The sequence below is a fragment of the Manis javanica genome, chromosome 5, assembly GCF_040802235.1.
Source record: "Manis javanica isolate MJ-LG chromosome 5, MJ_LKY, whole genome shotgun sequence".
In the NCBI taxonomy this organism is placed as follows: domain Eukaryota; kingdom Metazoa; phylum Chordata; class Mammalia; order Pholidota; family Manidae; genus Manis; species Manis javanica.
This window is the reverse complement of record NC_133160.1, coordinates 21287473-21305828: the sequence shown is the minus strand read 5'-3', so window position 1 is coordinate 21305828 and position 18356 is coordinate 21287473. Positions and strand designations below refer to the sequence as shown.

General features: G+C 36.0%; 1 protein-coding gene across 6 annotated transcripts in view; it reads left to right on the top strand.

The window, feature by feature from the left end:
• The window catches only part of PHF20 (PHD finger protein 20), a 164030-nt gene that overhangs the window by 73209 nt on the left and 72465 nt on the right, over nucleotides 1–18356 (top strand). For 3 of the 6 annotated variants that reach the window (XM_037012865.2, XM_073236662.1, XM_073236665.1), the window contains 4 exons: nucleotides 1975–2362; nucleotides 5794–5907; nucleotides 6593–6781; nucleotides 7311–7493. In XM_037012865.2, the coding sequence (XP_036868760.2) occupies nucleotides 1975–2362; nucleotides 5794–5907; nucleotides 6593–6781; nucleotides 7311–7493 (874 nt within the window). Of the gene's footprint in view, nucleotides 1–1564; nucleotides 1700–1974; nucleotides 2363–5793; nucleotides 5908–6592; nucleotides 6782–7310; nucleotides 7494–18356 lie in introns of all 6 variants that reach the window. The other 3 variants (XM_073236664.1, XM_073236666.1, XM_073236663.1) reach the window with 3 other exon arrangements.

Below are 18356 nucleotides of genomic sequence, written 5' to 3'. Positions count from 1 at the left end.
TCCCCAAATGGAAGACCAGGGCTCCAGATAAAAATGTCAGACTGTTTTCTGTGCTATACTCAAAATCAGTAACATTCTTGGTGCTTCGGCTTCGAGTTGGGCACCTTACCCAGTGTGAATTTGTGGGTTCTTCAGTTCTCAATTCCCAGCTGCCTCTGGGTGTCTCACCTCTTCTTGGAATGGGCAGCCAGTCAAGCACAGGCCCATGGCTCCTGCTGGTTTTGGTTTGGTTTGCTAAGAGGGCATAGGGGTTCAGATAAACAACTTCTCAGGTCTCTTCAACCCTAAGAATTTGGAGTTCTCTAATGGTCACTGTAAAGCATAACTTCTTAAAATATGTGTGACAATTTATATAAAAAGTTTTTTCATACAGTGAAAGGATAGATTGTTTTCTTTCTGTAAGATTGTATTGCCCTACATGCTTTATAATCTGTATTTTAAGAACTTTTTTTGAATCTATAAAAACAGTATGTTTGCTGTACAGAATTTGGAATGTATGAAAAATCACAAAGAAGACAAAACTATATAATCCTATTATCTAAATACAGTTGCTCAACGTTTTGGTGTATATTCTGCATTTTTTGTTAAATATATATGTGCATGTATATTTATGTGTATATATATATATACTGTATATATTTCTTTTAAAAATTGGAATCATGTAGCATATTACTGTTCTATAACTCATTCTTTTAACAAACAACATTTTCCCAAGTTCCTTAATACTGTATGAGAATATGGCTTTTAATGGCTATGTAGTATTCTAAAATACGTACATAACCCTACTTTGTATTACCAATCCTTTGATGGTTATTTAAGGATATTTGTAAATCTGAGTGCACAAGTCTGATTATTCTGTGAGCAAATTCCATTTCTAATAATTCATTCTAGTTCAAAAGTGTAAACTTTTAAGTCTTTTGACCTGCAGCAATTTATATTTATGGTTATAATTTATATTTCTGCCAGCAGTTACTGAAGAGTGTTCAGAAACCTGCCTGCTTTCAGAAAATTTTTGGCACTTGAAAGAAATATTTCCTTCTAGGCTCTAACCACAGGGATTATTCTCCTTGTTTATTAGTTTTCCCCTATGGCACAAATTAAACTTTCACTCACTGAGTATTTAGGCACTCCTTCCTGCTTCTGGCAAAGATCTGTGTACCTAGTGTGTGCTGTGTCCTGGGGAATCCCATATGATCCTGATGTGGTAGTCCCTGCTCTTCTCCCGAGGTCTTGAAAGAGAGATGCATACACAAATAAACATAAGTGTAATTTTGGAAATTCCAGAGCTTTCAGAGCTGGCTTTATTAATAGACAGTCAACAATAGGACACAAAAGTTTTAGGATCAGTTTTAAAGTAATTGGAGGAAAGTAGCCAAGAAGTAGTACTTCCTCCTGATGGACATAAAATTAATAGCTCATGAACACAGTAGGTGACTTCTTGGACTGGGCACAGTTGTTATCCAGTAGAGGAAGCAAAGACCCTGCTTTTGGGTTGGGCAATATTTACAGCTTTCTGTTCAGCCTCCAGTTATCACTTTGGGTTCTTCTCTACTCATGGCATCAGCATCCACTGGCAGACGGAGCCACACCTCTGAAAGGCCCTGGGTCTGTGTAGTTGTGCTTGGGATGAGAAGGATGCGGCATGAAGGCATTTTATAAGAACACCTCTGTCAGAAAGATTTGCAGAAGAGCTCTTGGGGTAATAATCTATCCCTCTATCTTCTAGTGAGTTAATAATAATAAAGGAGATAGCTCTGTCTTAGGAGGAATTGAATATGACCATTATTTTCTTTAAATTTAGAATTGGTTCTCAGGCCTCAGTGTGTGGGTGGATATTTTCAGTGGTGCTTTCCATTATGTGATTTGGTGTATATTTTCTTAATTTCTTTGTCTTCGTAAGTTTGTTAAAAAAAAAAAATCTGATAGTTGCAAATAATCACAAAGTGTATCTCATCGCTATTTTGCTCATTTTAGAATATTGTGGGTAATGCTAGGCCTAAAGAAACAGATCACAAAAGTCTGTCATCACCTCCTGATAAACGAGAGAAGTTTAAAGAGCAGAGAAAAGCCACAGTCAACGTGAAGAAAGACAAAGAGGACAAAGCCTTAAAGACAGAAAAGCGACCCAAGCAGCCTGATAAAGAAGGAAAGTTAATTTGTTCTGAAAAAGGGAAAGTATCAGAGAAAAGCCTTCCTAAGAACGAGAAGGAAGATAAGGAGAACATTTCAGAAAATGACAGAGAGTACTCTGGAGATGCTCAAGTGGATAAGAAACCTGAAAATGACATTGTGAAGAGTCCACAAGAAAACTTGAGAGAGCCAAAAAGAAAACGAGGCAGACCCCCTTCCATAGCTCCTACTGGTGAGTTCCCCAAGTGGGCTCTGCAACTGGCAATGCCAGAGTGTTCTTCTGTGGCCCTTTGTGGTTCTTGTAGCTTCTATACTCCAATCCTTCATTTTTGTGACTTTAAATTATCCTATGATCTGAGAACAAGTCATATCTGTGGAGCTGAATTTTAAGGGAGGCATGCATCCAGATAAACAAAAGTTGGGAAACATATTCTTGACTGAGCTTCTGGGGTGATAGAAACTGTCCACTGGATACTTCAGCTTTTATGATAAAACCTAATAAACTAAGGCCTTTGCTTGTGTCTATTCACTGTTCAAATGATCTCAGTTTAAATAAGTTTAATGGTACTGGCATCAAGGAATAGTTTCCATGAGAGACATGTAAGCGGAAAGGAAGAGAAGTAAATAGGTGTGGGTTTCTGAAGGAGGTGGAGTCAAAGAACACTAGATCTAGGAAGGCATGGGTGCATTTTGATGTTGAGTTCTCTGGAGAATGATTATTGATTGGAAATGTCCATAGTCTAAATAAAAAGCTGAGATGTCTAATTGGTAAGAGTCAAGGTTAGAGGATACAGATTTAGGAAAGAATGCACAGTTTTAAGAAATGTTGAAATTTGGAATTCTTCTAGAGTAACCAATACTGAAACACTCCCCGAATTTCTTCCTAAGCCAAGCACCCCTCTAGATTGATTAAGTGGCATGTAGATCCCCCAGGATCTCTAGACTGAATGCTACCTATGATTATCTGGCAGTGGTCTTCAGACATTCTTGCTTGCACATTCCCCACATGAATATTAAAAAACTATAAATCCCCTAGCACATTTTAAAGTGACAATTATTTTTTTTCACAAGTATAAATAGCTTCAAAATTTAAATTAAAAATAAAAAATATGACACAAAATATATTTTCATCAAAACTATGGATTATAAGAGTTAGCTCATTCATTGTTCTTGTATGAGGTAGAGTGCAAAGTTATTCCTATGAATCCAGAGAGCTACATCAGACTTAATTTCTGTGGAAAAAATTCTGCCTTAATTTACTTCAAATAAATGTATTAGTACTCATTGTCAGTAGACAGCCTTCTCACATCTGAATTCTAATTTTAAGGTAGGATATTAGGTAACAGATTGATCTCTTCTCAGATGAAATAAGGCATCTCTTCTTTCAGTGGTTGTAACTGGATTTCACCATCAAGAGCTGAGGATGCTGGAATTGTCAGGCAGCTTAACTAGGGCTTAGACCGGCACTGTCCAATATGGTAGCTTCTAGCCATATGTGGCTATTAAGAACTTGAAATGTGGCTAGTCTCAATTGAGATGTGCTGTGTGAGATACACACTGGATTTCAGATAGTATGAAAAAAAAACCCAGGAATGTGAAATATCTGTAATTTTTTATATTAATTACATGTTCAAGTGTTTTTGGATGTGTTAGGTTAATAAAATAATAGAATTAAGTTCACTTTTTCTAACTAAACATTCTAAATTACATACATGGCTTGTATTTGTGGCTTTCATTGCATTTCTCTTGGACAGCACTGGCCTAAATTCACTGGCTTTCTCAACAGGGTTGTGGGATAGAATTAAATCCTAATGCCCAAGGCATCCATGATCTGTAATGAACTGACTTCTCTTCAGTGCATTAAGAATGCTACTAGTTATAAACTACCCTTGGGAGAACTGAGAAAATAACCTCTGTGTTCTGTATTCAGTGAGGGCTACCACTTGATAAAGTCTGGAGGTTTTAAACCTCTGGGCAGTCTACCATGTTAAAATGTGAGATGAGTAATAGGCAGGCCTTTTTATGTAAGTGGGAGAAAGGTGCTTAACAAAGAGAGATGGAAATTGTGAATTGGCAGAAATCTGATGTGTCCTTATCTTAGTTTAGGAAAGAGTATATGTGGGAATTGAGTGTTCTTAAACGGATTCTCCTTAACTAATCATGCTCTGGCTTGTGCCCCTGAAAGTGTATATAGGGTTAGCTGCACTCTGCTTTGCTGATTGCTCCTATGAAGCCACATGACTTCACGCAGATTAAAAAAAGTGGCATTCAGTTTATTGCTTTTATTATTTAAGTGTAGGATTTCATGCCAGATAGGATCAGTTTAATATAGAAATGGTGTTTTCCAAGCTTGAGGCATTCCTCCCAGTCAGAATCTCTGGAGCAGGATCTGGGAAGGTGCTTGTTAACAGTCTTCCCAGATGAGTCTTACTTGTAAGAAATGCTTGGGAAACACTGCAATTCTATATAGTCAGCCCTGGTTTGTATATGGTATCAAAGTGACAAATGCTTACCAAGAGTCTCATACATAGTTCACATCCCCTTTAGAAATTGCTTAAAAGTTCATTGACTCAGCTGTCTAGATTGTGCAGACCTGATTGGAACAGGATCTGAGCAATTTAGGGAGGGTTGTTTGTATTTGTGTTTAATTTGGAATGTGTGTGATCTCCAAGTTCCCACCACTTGGAACAAAATAATGTTGGCACATGGGAAAGCTTGAACACAGAGCCAAGGAACTCAGCATTCTCATCAGTTTTGCCTCCTCAGAGCTTAGCCCTGTCTCTTGTTTGACCACTTGACCTGGCAGATCTGAAGCTACTAATCTTAGAAATGAGTCTTTTCTCTCCTTTCCTCCACTTTCTACTTTTTTTTCCCTTCTTTCCTTTCAGCCTTCATTAGACCCCTTAGTCCTGTCTTCCCCAAGCTTTCCAGTTTCTTTTCTTCTGCCTATCTTTTGGATTGTCATCTTTTCTGATTGGGGAAGCTTCTTAAGTGTTAGGTTTAAAAATGAAGAGCGCTACCTAAGGGTTTAGTGTCTGTACTGCTAAATTATGTCAGGGCTGGATTTGCTAGGGATCCAGCAGCCTTGCTTGGAACACTTACTATCAAATAGCATAGTTTCCTGAGATTTTTTTGGAATTGTTTTTAAGAAGTTATAAATGTTGCCGTCTTTTTGGTCCCTAAAACCTAGGGCCAATACCGAGGTAATGGAGCTAGCAAACAGAGATTGAAAACAATAACCAGGTCATAGTCTCCTACATATTTTAGAAATTAGCTGCATGGTGGGTTTCCTGAATATTAGGTAAGTTTTGATGAGAAGATTTGATGGCGATAAAAGTGACCTTTATTTTGCCCTTGTATCTTCATGTTTGATAGTAGTTATGTTGGGATATAGTGTTTTAAAGAAAGGGTTTCAGGAGAAAAGTATACGCCTAGAGCTTGTTTATATGAGAGACCTAAAAAAGATTCAGGGGGTCAGTCTGCAAGGTGTCAACATCTCACATAAGGAAGTAATTTTCCACCCATTATACTTGTTTTCTTTTACCTTAAGTAAGAGTACCCTTTGAGGGTCTATCATGCAAGGATGTGTGTGTGTTACATTATAATGAGGATTGGATACTAAGAAATTACCTCTTTTTTTATGTCATTTTATATACATCATAGCTGTGGATTCAAACTCTCAAACTTTACAACCAATAACATTGGAATTGAGAAGACGGAAAATATCAAAAGGAAGTGAAGTCCCATTAAAACGTCCTCGGCTTGATAAAAATACATGTGAGTCTCCAGTTTTGTGGATGTATATCTAGAACTTGATATTGATTGGGTTAGCCTCCTCTATATTCATGGTGTTCTTCATTCCCTGTAGGCTCTAATGCTTGTCCTTGATCACAGGAGCTAATGTGCGTTGGATGTGGTTGGATCAGGAGTTTTGACAGAAGAAAAATAAATCCCAAGCAAAACTGTATTAATATTGGGTTCAGTGGCATCATAAACTACATTTCCATTAGAAATTTAATTGCATAGGAAGGGATGAAGTTCATATGTTGAGTGAAACTTTAAAAATACTATTTATTGATTAAAAGAAACACAAACCTGTTGGCTCCAAAGACAATTTGTGTTGGCTGCAAGGCTTTATTATTAATCTTACTGATTTTGGAAATTAGTACATAAAGTTTTATGTTGGAAAGCCCCAAAATAGAACTTAGTTGTCAAGATTGGGACTTGACCTAAAAACATTTTCAAACTGAATTCTTAAATAAGGAAAATTCTGTCTTGGCAGAGAGACAGACAGTGCCTTTACTTAAAATTATAAACTAGGAAAAAGGATATTTCCTTTTATCACTGGTCTAATATTTCAGAAGTCTATAAAGCCCTTAGAGAGGCAACCAGTCCAGAAATCTGTAATAGCAGAGTTATTTCTTGTTGGTTTTTTGACTATAACTGTCTTAATGGTTTATAGCCCAGGAAAAGTCAAAAACCTACTCGGAAAACGCTGACAAAGACTTGTCGAGGAGACGGTCCTCCAGGTTGTCCACTAATGGGACCCATGAGATCCTAGATCCTGACTTGGTTGTGTCAGATTCTGTTGATACAGTTAATACTGATCCTTTGCAAAACACATCATCCAGTCCCAAAGGCTCTGAAGAAGGTGAGTCAGACTGTTCTGAATTGTCTTAACAATGTGATGCCTGTCTAATGAGAACCAATCTAAATCATTGTGTACTGCCACCTTCAAGTTTTAGGGGGGCTGGAAATCAAGTTATTGAATGGGCTGCAGTATTTCTTATAATATATTGATCTTCACTGATGATTCCGTAGGTACAAACATTTTGTATGCACTTTTGATAGGTTTTGCTTGTATATGCCTGAATGTTGGGTGGGAGGCACAGTGCTTACAGAGCCCTGTCTTCTCTCTGTCTTTCTGGTGTCATCTCACTCCCATGCCTTTGTCATTTTGTTAACACTTCCAGCAGATCCTTTCTTCAATTTAGCCTCTAATTGGCCTCTTGCTTTGAGATGCTCACAGCCTTTGCTCTATGTGCTGGAACCTGTGAATGTTTCCTTGTGTGCTGTGAGATGAATGGCTTCCTCTAAAAAGTCCCTGGCTAGCTTAGTTCTGAGACTTTTGGATGATTATATATATGTTCCCCAAGCTTTTCTTTTTTTTTTAATTCTAGGTCGGTTGAAATCTCCTTTGGAAGCTGGCCACGTCTCATCTGCACTAACTTGCCACTCCTTTGTGGGGGATGGATTAGGAGCTGCAGGCTTGGAGTTGAACTGCAAGTCAATGGCAGAAAATACTATGAAAACGGAACCGGCGCCTCCCCTTGCTGAGTTAGAAGAGATTTCTACTGTGGCAGGTTCATATTTAGAGTCAACATAATCCTCTTTTAATACATACTGTTGCTTGTGAATTAAAAAAACCCAAGCTTTTCTAATGATGTTTTTTTCATCTTTTATTAATAATATTCCCTTATTTTAATGCTATACCCTTTTAATTTCTAATGTTTCCTATCTTTTCTTGATTATTATAGCTAGGGACTTACCAATTTTGTTGATAGTTTCAAAGAACCAACCATGAATTTTTCTTTGTCTTTTTAAGATGTGATTGATTTCTGTTGGTATTAGTCATTTTCTTTCTTTAAATTTTTTCTAGAAATTTAGGTAATTGATTTTAGATCTTCAATATGAGCATTAAAATTATAAAGTTCCCACTAAGCTCTGCTTTAGCTACAGCCTACAAACTTTTCTTGGTTGTATTTTCATTTTCATATGTGATTTGTTGACCATTGGTTACTTATAAGTGTGTTGTTTCATTTCTCAGTATTGGGGTTTATTAGATACCTTATTGTTAGTGATTTCTAATGTAATTTTATTATGATTAGAGAACACACTCTGTGGGATTTTGATCTTTTTAAGTTTGTGGACACTTATTTTATGGCCCAGGTTATGATATATCTTGGTGAGTGTTCCATACACACTTGAAAAAAAAATGTGTGTTCTACTATTGTTGTGTATTTGTTCTGTATCTGTCAATTTGGTCAAGGTGATTGATGGCATTTTTCTGATATATATTTTCATTGATTTTGTTTTTTGAATCAATTACTAAGAGAGGGGTGTTAAAAATCTCTAATCATGATTGTGGATTTGTCTGTTTCTCCCTTTAATTCTGTCAGTTTTGCCTCATTGTATTTTGAAGTTCTGTTGTTAGGTATATGCATATTTATAATTGTTGTGTCCTGATGAAATTGCCCCTTTTGTAATGTGAAATATCAGACTATCTTAGGTAGTAGCCTTTGACTTTAAGTCTTCCTTCTCTGATATTAGTACAGGTACTCTAGCTTTCTTTTGCTTTCTGTATGCATGGTATATTTATTTCTATCACTTCAGCGTAACTCTCTCTTTAAATTCAAATTGTGCTTTTATGGATAGCATGTAGTTGGGTTTTGGTTTTAACTGCAGTGTTTAGTGTAGTTACATTAAATACAATTATTGATATGTTTGCTTTTAGATCTATCAGTTTGCCTTTGATTTTCTGTTTATCCTGTGTTTTGTTCTTTCCTTTTTTTTTTTAGGTTAATTGAATATTTTTTTTCAAGTTCCATTTTAATTCATCTGTTAGTTTTTAGCTATATTTCTTAGCATTTGTTTCCAAGGTTATACTAGGATTATGATATATATCCTTAACTTTTCACAGTTGATTTGCAGTTAATATTAAACCACTTTATGTAAAATGTTTTGTAGTCCATTAGCCTCCCTTTTTATACTCTAGTTATCACATGAATTATATGTATCTACATAGCCTATAAAAATCCACAGTAGTGTTATAACTTTTGCTCCAAACAGTTGTGTTTTAAAGAAGATAAGACCAAAGAGATAGTCTTATTTATGCACATCTTTATCATTTCCAGTGCTTTTCATTACTTCCTTAAGATTTCTTTTCAGCCTGAATATTTTCACTTAGTTTTTCTTAGTAGGTTTCCTGGTGACAATTCTCTTGGTTTTTATTTATTTGAGCATGATTTTTATGTAACTTTCATTCTTGGAGGATATTTTTTCATTGGATATAGAATTGTGGGTTTACAGGTTTTTTTCTTTCAGTATTTAAATATGTTTTTCATGGTCTTCAGGCCTCTGTTATTTCTGAAGGGAAGTTAGTAAGCATTCATATAATTTCCCTGTAATGTGTTTTCTTTCTGGCTACTTTGAAGATTTTTTTTTTCTGTATTTATAATTTTTAGCAGTTAGAGTAGGATGTGTTTCGGTTTGTTTTATTTTTGTAATTAACCTGCTTTGAGAATTACTGAGCTTGAATGTGAAAGTTGATGTTTTTCATCAAATATCAGTCATCATTTCTGCAAATATTTTTTTCTGTCTTTTCTAGTCTTCTACTTTGGGGATTCACATTATACTTATGTTAGACCTTTTGATACTGTCCCGTAAGTCTTGGGACTCTATTGACATTTTGTTTTTTCAATTTTTTATTCTTTTTGAGATTGAATAATTTCTTCTGATCTGTTTTCAAATTACTTCTTCTCTCAACTTCAGTCTGCTATTAAGCCCATCCAGTGCATATTTCATTTTTGATGCTTTTTAGTTCTAGAATTTCCTTGCCCCCAGATTCTCTGCTGAGATTTTTAGTCTATTTATACATATGAACATAGTTTTAATAGCTACTTTCAAGCCCTTGTCTTCTAAGTTCAACATCTTGATTATCTTGACATTAATCCTCATTGATTGACTTTTTTCTTGATATAGTTCACATTTTCCCTTTTCTTCATATGTCTAATGTTTTGGGTTGTATCCTGCACATTGTAGATGTTATGTTGTAGAATCTAGATTATATTATATTGCTCTGAAGAATATTAATTTCTTTGTTTTAAAGGGCTGTTAATTTGCCTGAACTCACTCCAAATTTCTTTCCTCTATAGTGGGCAGCAGAAACCTCTGTTCAGTTCTTTAACGTTAGCTGGGCTGCTTGGAACTTTCTACATTCAAAGATCAGCCAGAGATTTAGACCAGAGTTTGTATGTAGAAATTGAGCCCCCTCGCCTTTTGTGGCTCTCTTCTTTCTAAGATTTTCCTCCTCACTTTTCAGCTGTTGTAGTTGTGCTGAACTTTGCCCTCTATTTCTGTAACCAGTAAGACTAAAGTTTTCTGAGCTTTAGCTACACTGTGCTACTGAATGGAATCTGCCTTTAGGTGAAAAGCCTTTAAAAATAAGAAACCTAGTGTCCTTCTCTTATTCCAAATGTTCGACTCCTGTTTCTGCCCTTCGATGCCTTTAGATACTTGTTTTTCTATATTTTTTTCCAGAGTGTATAATGGGTATAAGCAAAATGGTTGTTCCAATATCAGCTGTTCTATCATTCCTGAAAGAAAACTATACCTTATGTTAATAGATAGCTTAGGAAGTTGTACACATTGATGACCACAGAGGGATTTTTTTCCTCTCAACTAGTGATTGCATGTTGCATTAATAGCTATTTGATGTAATTGGTAATGCTTACTCTTAGTTTTGATAATGTTATGTTTGTGGTAAATGGTCAGAGTCCAGGATGGTGCTGATCATGAATAAATCTTGATCTTTGCCTTTTAAAGTGAAGACCATCTAAGTCACCTTTTTGTGTGTATGTGTATTTCTTTTTCCTTTTTTAAAAGCAGTATAAAAATAACACTGATTACAAATGAGCCAAATAATATAGGGGTATCAGGAATAAAACTAAAATGCCTCCTGTTAGTCCTTTTTCCTTGGGTATACCTCTGTTACTAGTTTGTGAGTTTTCCAAATCATTTTCTATACATTTGCATAGACAGGGAAACAATTAAGATTCTACTACTTTAAAATGAAATTGGATTAATTCTGGGCTTACTGTTCTATTTATTTTTATAGTATTTTATGAGATCTATCCATGCCAGTACACTTGCTTCGTTCATTTTAATGGTTGATTATTAGTTTCATAAGAATGTTCCAACAACATGTTTTTAAACAATTTTCTTTAGATGGACACTTAAATTATCTCCAAGCAGTGAGTATTTCAAAAAATGATGCTGATTGTATTCCTTGAACATGTATTTTTGACCACTCATTGAGTAGCTCTCTAGGATAAGTTTCTATGAGTGTAATTTCTGGATTCAGTGGAATACACATGTTAAATTGCATTGACAAATCACCTGCAACAAGACCATTACACTTTATTTTTTGGCCACAAGTATGGTAAAGTACTTTTTCCCTTACATCTTTGCCATCTATGTATATTATTCATCTTTTAAATTTTCTCTAATTTTAATGTTAACACTGGAAACAAATTTCATTTTTTTAAGTTGTCTTTTTTTAATGTGGTTGAATAGTTTTCAATTTGTTTATTGAATATTTTAATCAGTTTTTCTGTAAATTGCTCTTTCATATTCTTTGTCCGCTCCCTGCTGGGTTGTTTTTATTATTGATTTGCCAAGTTTTCTTTGTATATTATTAATAGTCACCCTTTGTCTTTTATATACATTGTACTATATTGTCTCTTGATCTATCACTTGTCTTATTTATATTGTATGTCACAATACTGAAATTAAAAATCTTAAATCTACTTTCTTTTTTCCTCAGTATTTAAAAAATACAGTTATAATAATATGTGTACAATCCATTTTATTACATAAGCAGTTTCCCATATTATAAATTCCATATTCAAAAATATCATTTTAATTATAGTATAAATTACCCTTTAAAATTTTTCATGAAATCAGATGTTTACTACCCATAGTGCAGGCCTCAAGGTTCTTGATCAACATCATCTTTAAAAATTGTTTTGTAAAATCTGACTTATAAATTGAAAGGTATAAAGTAGGGGAAAAGGGAATTAGTGTAGATAAATTCTGGCATTTCCTAAATGTCCATGAAAGCCTAAGGACTCGTAGGGTAACCCTCTTCTGGACTCAGCTGTATTCTGGATTAAGGCAGACTTAACGGGGCTTGGGGGTTGGGGTGGTGAGGGGAATTGGAGTGGTGGGAGACATAGCCTTATTGTAGAATTTAGTCAGAAGTGAGCTGTGGAATCAAATCTTAGGAACTGCCATTGATGACATGGTTGTGGACCTGGCAGTGTTCCTTTGGTAAACACAGGTGGTCTGTAACCTTCTTCCTCCCCAGTGTGTGGAGAGTATGGGCACAGCTGCTTGGTGCATATGAACCCAGAGGAAGAATGAAGTAGCTTGTGGAAATGTATAGGTTGCCCATTATTCCTGGAGGAGAATGTGCTCACAAGTTCTTTCAGGCAGACTCAGGGCAATAGTAAAGGTGAAATGAAATTGCCTCCCTATAGTTAGCGCATGGAAGGTGAGAAGAGATGCCATAAATCTGGATGTGGAGGCTCTGGTTGCACATCTTTTTTTTGCTCAGTTCAATTAGAGCATCCTATGAACCTGCTAGGTACCAGGCACTGTGCTCAATAAGCATCCCTGATACAAGATCAGTCAGTCCTAGTGGTTGCATGAAGGCTGTCTTAACTTGGGAGACAATACATTTAAACTGAATATTGATGAATGAACAGCTCTGTCCCATGAGTAACAAACAGATGGGGCTGGGTATTCAACAGAGGGAACAATATGAGCAAAATTGTAGCACACAGGAGATTTCAAGCAGAGAGGTTTGTCAATTTGAATATTCAGTGATATCCTCTATTTTTTTCCCAATTTTTTTTATTTTGGTATCATTAATATACAATTACATGAGCAACATAGTGGTTACTATATTTCCCCCATTATCAAGTCCCCACCACATACCCCATTACAGTCACTGTCCATCAGCATAGTAAGATGCTATAGAGTCACTACTTGTCTTCTCTGCTATACTGCCTTCCCCATTGCGCACGGCCCTACATTATGTGTGCTAATCGTAATGCCCCCTTTTCCCCTTCGCCCTCCCTTCCCACCCACTGACCCCTCAGTCTCTTTCCCTTGGGCAACTGTTAGTCCATTCTTGGGTTCTGTGAGTCTGCTGCTGTTTTGTTCCTTGAGTTTTTGCTTTGTTCTTATGCTCTGCACATGACTGAAATCATTTGGTACTTGTCTTTCTCCGCCTGGCTTATTTCACTGCTCATAATACCCTCTAGCTCCATCCATGTTGTTGCAAATAGTAGGATTTGTTTTCTTCTTATGGTGGAATAATACTCCATTGTGTATATATACCACATCTTATTTATCCATTCATCTGCTGATGGACACTTAGGTTCCTTCCATTTCTTGGCTATTGTAAATAGTGCTGCGATAAACATAGGGGGGATGCATATCATATGTCTTTTTGAAACTGGGCTCCTGCATTTTTAGGGTAAATTTCTAGGAGTGGAATTCCTGGGTCAAATGGTATTTCTATTTTTAGTTTTTTGAGGAACCTCCATATTGCTTTCCACAATGGTTGAAGTAGTTTACATTCCCACCAGCAGTGTAGGAGGGTTCCCCTTTCTCTGCATCCTCACTGGCATTTGTTGTTCCTATTCTTTTCTGTGTTGGCCATTCTAACTGGTGTGAGGTGATATCTCATTGTGGTTTTAATTTTCATTTTCCTGATAATTAGCGATGTGGAGCATCTTTTCATGTGCCTGTTGGCCATCTGAATTTCTTCTTTGGAAAATTGTCTGTTCATATCCTTCACCCATTTTTTATTCTGGTTATTTGTTTTTTGGGTGTTGAGGCATGTGAGTTCTTTATATATTTCGAATGTTAATCCCTTGTCAGGTATGTCGTTTACAAATATATTCTCCTGTGCTGTAGGATGCCTTTTTGATCTGCTGATAGTGTACAGAAGCTTTTTAGCATGATGTAGTCCCATTTGTTTATTTTTTATTTTGTTTCCCTTGCCTGAGGAGATGTGTTCAGGAAAAAGTTGCTCATGTTTATATTCAAGAGATTTTTGCCTATTTTGTCTTCTAAGAGTTTTATGGTTTCATGACTTACATTCAGGTCTTGATCCATTTTGAGTTTACTTTTGTGTATGGGGTTAGACAGTAATCCAGTTTCATTCTCTTGCATGTAGCTGTCCAGTTTTGCCAACACCAGCTGTTGAAGAGGCTGTCATTTTCTCATTGTATATCCATGGCTCCTTGATTGTATATTAATTGACCATATATGCTTGGTTTTATATCTGGGTTCTCTAGTCTGTTCCATTGGTCTATGGGTCTGTTCTTGTGCCAGTACCAAATTGTCTTGATTACTCTGGCTTTGTAGTGATATCCTCTATTTTGACACTATGTATTTGTGACTTTAATATTAGCTTTCTTGTAATCTATACATTTATATTGTATTAAATGTAAATCTAATCTACATATTTAACAATGAATACAAGATTTGAATTTCTTTTCCTTCTTGAAAGGCAACATCCAAATATGAACAGTAATTTATAATTATTTCTAATTATTTCCATTTTTAGAAAACTTATTCAGTGTTAATTATTTAATTAAAATTTCTAATTTTTAGTTCTAGAAAATTTTATGTTGTTAAAAGGTTGATGACATTTAACTAGTTTTGTTTTTAATGTGACTGTCTATAAGGCTTTGACACCAAATTGACTATATGTCTACAGAATTGCAGAGTTTTATTTGGATAATTTCAGTTTTGGAGGGAGGGGGTGTATTTTTTCCTTCTTTTCTTTGGTCTTGCCCAAATGCTTTGTAATTAACATAAGTGCTGTAGCAGTGAAGCTCTTTGAAAATTGTAAATGGAAAGTACTCCAGTATTCACTTCTAGCTCATCCATGGTGCCTCTAGATTAGTCTTTTGTCCTGCTGTTGTGCTTCAGCTTTGTGGGCTCATGGGTTCAAGGTACCTCCTCTTTCTTGCTGAGAGGGCTTCTCTCCTCAAGCCTACTTTTCTTTCTAATAATTTCTGTGGGTGAAATAATTAGACTTGATGTAAAAGACTGGATGGAGAGCTTTGGATGACAGCCATGTTCCTTATTATTCTTAATAAACATATGTCTCTTATAGATCAAGCTTTTAATTCTGTTGTCTTAAGGGTGGTATAATATTAGACATCACATGAAATTGGCAGTAAATTGTTCCTACACCACCAGACAATACGCTGTACAGCTTAGATGAGTGAGGAGACTAGGTTAGAAGGTAAATCCAGTGCCTGTTTTTAGTTTACATATTTAGTTAATTTAGCTGTGTCTCTGGTTAGTGGAAAGGGTGGAAATAAGGTAATGTGAAGGTGGGGCAGATGAGTCTTGGGAATGAATGATTGTGAGATTTCATGGCTTCTTTTGCTTCTTTGGGTTGCACAGAGGTTTTTGGGTGGGGTGGAGAGATAATTTTGAAACTACTACAACTAACTAAAGGACTTATCCATTTTCCAAAAAAGTTTATAGTAATGGTTGAGGTCAGATTACCTTGATCTTTTCCAAAAAAGTTTATAGTAATGGTTGAGGTCAGATTACCTTGATCTTGACCTAGGAGAGATAAATGCAGCATAGAAACCATTACTGTACTCTTTTGAAACAGACTTTAAGATGTTTGCTTTGATGCCTTAAAAGCCAGTGGGAAATACAGTTGAAATTGTTCTTGGATAATTGTTTGTTTATGCTATAAAACAGAAATTATAATAGATGCCCTTAGAAGTTCAGAGACCTCAGATTATTCTTTAAATCTGTGTCCTGCCTGTTTGACCACTCACAGAAAACCAGGGCTACTTGAAAATGGACTACAGTCCATTCATTCATTTTTTGTCAACAAATATTTAGCAAGTACCTAATAACTGATAGACTCTATTCTAAACTGTTTTGCTTGTATTAAATATGAACCACAGAATAAACAGGAAGACATATTCAGCTAATTTTTTTTTAGCCAAGTATTTACTAGAAATAGGATATTTCACCACCAGTGATTCAAACCCGTTGAGTCTTGATGTGTTGTCAGTTATAAAATGAGTAAGTTATTTGTCACTAAAGTATTAAAAAATTTTTTAATGATTTACTTGCAAATTGATCAGTTTAGTTTCAGGGTAATGCCTATAATAGTTTTTGCAAATGATTGTTTTAAATTAACTATATCCAGTTTAGTACAATGCCAATAATAGTTTAGCTTTCATGCACTGTGTTCTCTCTGCTTTCTTGAATAGGAAAGTCATAGGGGTACAGTTGTTGTAGTTTGGAAAGTTATCTGTGTATCTGTGGTCTGCCATTAGGCACGGACTGGTGTAAAATTGGTTCAGAATTTATTATTTTAGGGGTTAGAGAAATGAATATGGCATCTGGTAGATACCCTTCAGGTTTTCATCTCCAGAGGAATAGATAAGACTGCAGGTACCTGTAATACAAGAGAGAAAATAAGTTGGATAATATGAAAAATATTTAAAATAAAACCATGGGAGAGAAGACTGACAATGAAAGGTTTTGCTTGCTGTTGATTTTTAAATAAAATTTGAGTTTTCACAGTCAGACCACTAAGGAATACTAATTCTTTGTAAATTGTAATTCTTGATGAATTTTCATAACTAGTCTCTGAATTAAGACAGCTGGGATCCCTGTTTTAAAAATTATTTTATAATGAGAATATAAAATATTGGTTTTTTCCCTAAAAATTTCAAAACTAATACATATTAGGAAAAATTAAAACCAAGTAAAAGAAAAAAAATCAAAGGTCCTCCGTTATATAGCTTTCTGACTCTCGAAGTAACTACAGTACAATTTGGGTGTGTGGTTTTCCATCCTTCCAGATATGGTTTTGTGTATATACGGACATACATATAAACATATAGCTTTTAAAAAACGCAATAATGGAATCATATTCTTATATTTTTAGTCAGTGGCTTGCCATTTTCATTTCTGCTATCTTCTCATGTCAGTTAATCTCCTTTCACAAATACATACAGTTTATTTCATTGTATGGGTATTACATAATTTATTTAACTCTACCTTGCTGAAAGGGATTTAAGTTCTAATTTTTCACTACTAATTCTTCTTGTTATAAGCAAAGAGTTAATAGTTGGCAAGGAATGATTTAGCCAGAGTTGCCTATTTCTAATGGCTTGTGATGCAGGGTCTGTGACTCCCATTTTTTGACTGAATGATGCCATCCGATGAGATGCCAAGTGCTGTGTAAAGCAAGGGAAGTGAACACAGTCCATGCCTTTTGGGAAGTTGCACAATATGTGAAGCCAAACTGTCAGTGCTCTTGAGGGTTCTCATTAAATTAGCAGTGTGTAAGAGGCTTAGGGTGATCAGTTTTAAGGAGGAGTGTGTTGCACAAATGATGTCAGTACTCCAGACAGGGTCGTTCCTTTGGGATTCTTTGAGTCAGGCAGATGTGTTGATCTGAAAAATGAATGGTGTACCTGGTGTTTCTTTTGGAACATGGGCTTGGTGGAGTTCAAGACAATCTAGAAAGATTGCAGGGAGAGAAGGGGGTTATGAGAACTCATTTACCAGGAATGTATTATGTAAGTAAGCAGGAAGGAGGGCAGAATAATCATCAGAAACATCCAGCAAGGCCCCTGGAGGCCAGGATGCTCTTTCATTAGTGTTTAGTGATTGCTGTCCTGAGCTGGTGCCAATTTTGTCATTTCCAACGTAGGACAGAGTCACGATCTGAGAAATCAGTGTGAAGGAATCTCTTAGGCAGCAGGAGGAGGAGCTGGATAAGGCAGCATCTAGTGCAGAGCAGAAGAGAGGAACTAGGTGCTCAGACACACCTAGGCATTTGGGGCAGCTCTGCCATCTTGTGGAGTAAATGTAAAGTGTTTTTTGTGAGAACAGTGTGACCATTTGCATTATAGGGGCTAACCTTGGTAGGGTTACTTTCCTCAAACGTAGTTATTCTGTCACTTCAAGGTATTTTTCCTGTATATACATATATTTTTTTCCCCTGCATGCATGCATGTGTGTGTGTGTGTGTGTGTGTGTGTATATATATATACATAATTTTTACTAACGTATAATTGATATACACTCTTATGGAGGTTTCACATGAAAAAACATTGTGGTTACTACATTCACCCATATTATCAAGGCCCCCCCCACCCCACTGAAGTCACTGTCCATTAGCCTAGTAAGATGCCACAGAGTCACTGCTTGTTTTCTCTGTGCTACACTGTCTTCCCTGTGACCCCCTGCACACCATGTGTACTAATTATAATACCCCTCAATCCGCTTCTCCCTCCCTCACTCCCTCCTCAATGCCCCACCCCTCCCCTTTCATAACTGCTAGGCCCTTCTTGGAGTCTGTGAGTCCGCCGCTGTTC